General features: G+C 45.3%; 1 protein-coding gene across 1 annotated transcript in view; it reads left to right on the top strand.

Annotated features, from left to right (window-relative positions):
- BSX (brain-specific homeobox) overlaps positions 1-66 on the top strand; it is a gene marked incomplete at its 5' end in the record, with an annotated part of 2,383 nt that extends 2,317 nt beyond the window's left edge. Inside the window, one exon of the mRNA XM_009081129.1 lies at positions 1-66. Within this exon, the coding sequence (XP_009079377.1) occupies positions 1-66 (66 nt within the window).
- Between the last annotated feature and the right edge of the window lie 4,305 nt (positions 67-4,371).

Below are 4,371 nucleotides of genomic sequence, written 5' to 3'. Positions count from 1 at the left end.
GACCCCGAGGACGAGGTGGATATCCTGGAGGAAGGGGATCTCTGCCCCGGCCCCCACCGCCTGTAGGAGCGTTGGGGTCCGACCCGACCTCACCTGCCTCTCCGGGGCTGCTGTTCCCACCTCCCCAGCCTCGAGGACAGCACAGGGGATGGGGCACGGCTGGGGAAGGGAGGGTTGATCCTTTTCCCTCCCCGGGGTGAAGGCAGCGATGCCCCCGAGGGGGTCAGGACCCCACGGTTCCCCCCAGCATCACCCCAAGCCTGAGCTTGGCTTGGAAGTCTGATGGGTGGGAGTAAACCAAGGCGAGTTTCCTTTAGGTTTCCCCTTCCCTTGGAAATGTCGGACTTTCTCTCCGTTCCCCGAACTTTCCTCGAGTTGAAAATAAATGTATCCTCGTGGCAGCAATGTTGTGGTTCCTGGGAGCGAAAGGAAGGGCAAATCCCATCCCGAATCCCTAAATCCTCGCAGTCTCCATCCCTAGTGCGGTAGGACGGGACTGATCCAGGGCAGAGCTTCCAGGACATGTATATTCTCAAAACAAACAAAAAAAATGTAATAGAAAAGGCTACGAAAGAATCAGGTAAGACCAACATTGCCGTTTATTTAATTCCGATGTGGATAAGGCAATTGGAAGCATCACAAAATAACTCGCTCCTGCTGCTAGGACGAAACGCGACAGTAGCGAGAAAAAGGGATTTTTTTTTAATACAGCTGGGAGAATCACCTGCGGCGGCAGTTTGATTCCTTCCCGGCTTTCAGGTGTGAATTACCCTGTATTTTTTCCTCTCAAATAGCCCTGGAGCTGCTGCCTCGTTTGGCTCCTGTTCTGCATCTCCCCGAGCCGCGGTGAGCCCGAGCAGCCACCGACCGTGCTCGCTTTGCCTTTCCCTTCCTGCCAGGGAAATGGGTTTAATTTCCAGGTAAATGAAGATTTTTTTTATCGTTTCTTTTTTCTTTTTTTTTTTTTTCTTTTTTTTTTTTTTTTCCTCCTGGCTGAATTGCTCTGGGAGCTCTCTGCATCTCCACAGAGGAGATGCTGCGAATAGAGATTTCCTCGGTAAAAACCTGGAGCAGAGGCTGTGCTGGCTCAAATATCACCTGTGTAACCTCTGCCACACTAGCAACACGGTGGTTCGTTAGGTTATTTAATTTATTTTCCTTAAATTTTGGTTTATCGGGAATTGGATCTGGTTCTCCATCGATGTTAGTAGCACTTTCAGGGCGTTTTGGAGTAGGAGATATGCGGGTTTGTGTGGGGAAATGTGTCCCTGTTTGCTATATAAAATAGAAACGATAGAAATGTGTATGTTTGCTTCCTTTTTGTGGGTTTCTCTTCATGTAAAATAATAAAGATCACGCGCTGTGAGAGGGGGGGAAAAAAATCCCTAATATCCAACTATCCATCCGGAAAATTCTGCTTGTATTGTATGTGGTATTTAGAAATATTTTGAGGACAATAATTTTCACCTCCCTAAGAAATCATAATTCAGAAGGTAAAGCAACAAATTTCCTTGGTGTGGTTTGAAGCAGCACAGAGAAGGGAACAGCAGGACATTTCTCATCCCTGGCTGGAAATGCTTTTCCCACCTCCAGTGGCTTTTCCCTTCTCCCCACATCTCCTGCCTGTAGGTAGAGATATGATGGCAACTGCCTCAAAATCCTCAATTCAACCCCTTTTATTTCTCTGTCCCTATTCAGTTCCCACCAAATATTTTTTGTTTCGCTCTGTGCTGATTTTCAGCCTCCCCTGAGTGCGAGTTTGACCGGGAGCTATTAAAATGCTATCAAAGAGAAGCTCTACCATGATATTATTTGGAAATATTTATCTGTCCATGTCTCCACTGCTGTTCCCAGGGCTGGCACTGCAGCCTGTGCTATGGGCACAGAGTTTGGGGCTGGTTTGGCTCCTCTGTGGGGCTCAGGGCTGTGCCAGGTCTGTGAGGAAGGGTCAGAATATGACTCTAACAACACTCAAGGCTCTGCTGACTCTCCCCTGCCACTGCAGGAACTCTCTTCACAAAGCATTTATACCCATCAGGAAAACAAACCCACTCAGATTCTCCTCTCTGAGGTTCTAGGCACCTTGCTGACATTTCAAGTTTCAATCATGCTAATCGCATTTCAAAGCAAAATAACTCATCTGTCTGGACAAACACAGGTGGAATGTGACCTCCCCAGCCCTAGGGATGTCCCCAAATCAGCCCAGACACTGTGGTGTGCTCTGAGCCTTGGAGGGAATGGGAGGATTTGGGAACAAGATGCTTATCCCAGGAAGTTGGGTGCAAACTTTGGTGTAAAACCCTCCGAGATTGGCACAACAGAAGGAAATTTTCACTGCCTGAGACATTCCCTCTGTCTCCAAACAACTTCTTCCCAACTGGGAAGAACAACCTGCAGGGCTGAGGATGGGAGGCTGAAGGTTCTGGGAGGCTGAAGGTTCTGGATAGTCTAGGCAAGATTTTGGGAAGAGGTTATTGTGTGTTTGGAGAGTGGAGATGATCCTGGGAAGAAGGAAAGGTTGGGGAGATGTTTTGTTTGTTTATTTCAGATTTTTTTTTTTTCCTCTTAGAATATGTGCAATGAGTTTTTATTGCTGGTCCTGACTTATTCTCTGAGAACAGCCAACATTTTCTTGCTCTTTCATTCAAGCTTCTTGAGGAGTAAAGGAGGGAATGTTTTATCTCTCTTTTTCCTTTTCCTGTTTGGGCAATGCTGGGGTGGAAATGCCTTGCAGGAAATAATTGCTGCACATAGGAAATTTTGGTGGATTTTCTATTTCTCAGGAAATCCATTGAGGATTGATTTTTCATTAGAACTCTTCAGTGAGTTTGATTGAAATGCAATTGTTAATTTATTTAGCACTAAGTAGTTAACGGATTTTTCTTTGTTTGTTTTCATCATAGAAAATCAAAAACTAATGTATAAAATCCTTCCATGAACATTTGCTTTGTGGTTTTGATTTGAGCATTTTCCTGTCTCCTTCCCTAAATATTTTTGACTTTTATGGGTCTGGAAAGCAGTTCCAACCAAAATTTTGTCATTCTATGGCCAGAGATACCTAAAAGCAGATCAGATGTGCAGGTTGTGCAGGTAGTTACAGAGAAAATCATCTGCAAAATCTTAATTAAACACATGTATAGGGTCAGCCCTGAAAGTGCCACAGGGTGTCACATGGTGAAGGTGTAAACAACTTTTTTCCAGGCCCAGCAGTGAACTGAGCATTGTGTGTACCATGTGAACTTCTTTCTGCAGCTTCTTCTCATCATTTCTCTCTGCTGACTGATGGACTCAGTGCAATGTTGCCCATTGGTGTCCTCAAGTGAAGTTTCTGCAGGTTGGGCCATGCTGAGGAGCTGAGGGTGGTTGAAACACAGCCCTGAGTGCTTGGACCCTCCTGAACTTGAGTCAGAGTCAACCAGTTTGGAAAAAAACTCTGAGATCATCAAGTCCAACCCATGACCTAACACCACAGTGTCAACCAGACCATGGCACTAAGTGCCAGGTCCAATTTGTCCTTAAACACCTCCAGGGATGGTGATTCCACCACCTCCTTGGGCAGCACATTCCAGTGTCATCTAACTGATGACTTTGCTCTTCCTTAATTAACTGCAAACTCCTGCTTGGATGGGCTTAGCTTCAAAAGTGGCTTAGTCCTTTCTTGGGTTTATTTTGTTTCTAAAGAATGTGATGCTTAGATGAGACACTTAGAGCCTCATTTCTGGGAGTGCCTTGGGGTGGCTGCAGCTCCTCACAGGTTAAGATAAAGACAAGTGGGTGTGAAGTATGTGTTGAAGGTGGATTGTGGTGTCTCTTCTGCCCCTGAGGGTACAGATAATCATTCAAGGAAGAAGTTGAAGGTGATTCTGACACAAGTTTCTGACTAGACTTTGTGACTCTGTTCAGCTCCGACCTGCCAAGTGAATGTTAGATGGCACCATGGCAGGTTCTACTCCCTCTCCATCTCTCCCTCAGTGCAAAATCCAAGGCCATGAAAAAATCCCTCCCATTAAAATCCCTCCCATTAAAATCCCTCCCATTAAAATCCCTCCCATTAAAATCCTTTCCTAATCTGAAAGACATTAATTTTGGCCTTTGCTCTGAAGTAGATGGAGATTCATCTTTTACTTGCCTGGTCCTTTTTGTGCCACCATATCTGTTAGGTGCAGGAAAAAATTTGCATTAGTGTTGAGCTAGATCAAAAGATTTTCTTGCCACATATGCTGCAAATAATATCTTTTCCTGGAGGGGAAAAAAAAGCCACAAAAACCCCCACAAGAAATAGATTTTTCCAAATGGTTTGTGAGATGATCAGGATAGCTAAAATTCTCTCCCTCCCCCAGCTGCAGTGTCATACACAAAGCTCCTAGTTCA

The sequence above is a fragment of the Acanthisitta chloris genome, unplaced genomic scaffold (genome assembly GCF_000695815.1).
Source record: "Acanthisitta chloris isolate BGI_N310 unplaced genomic scaffold, ASM69581v1 scaffold8618, whole genome shotgun sequence".
NCBI lineage: Eukaryota > Metazoa > Chordata > Aves > Passeriformes > Acanthisittidae > Acanthisitta > Acanthisitta chloris.
This window is presented reverse-complemented; position numbering and strand designations above follow the sequence as displayed.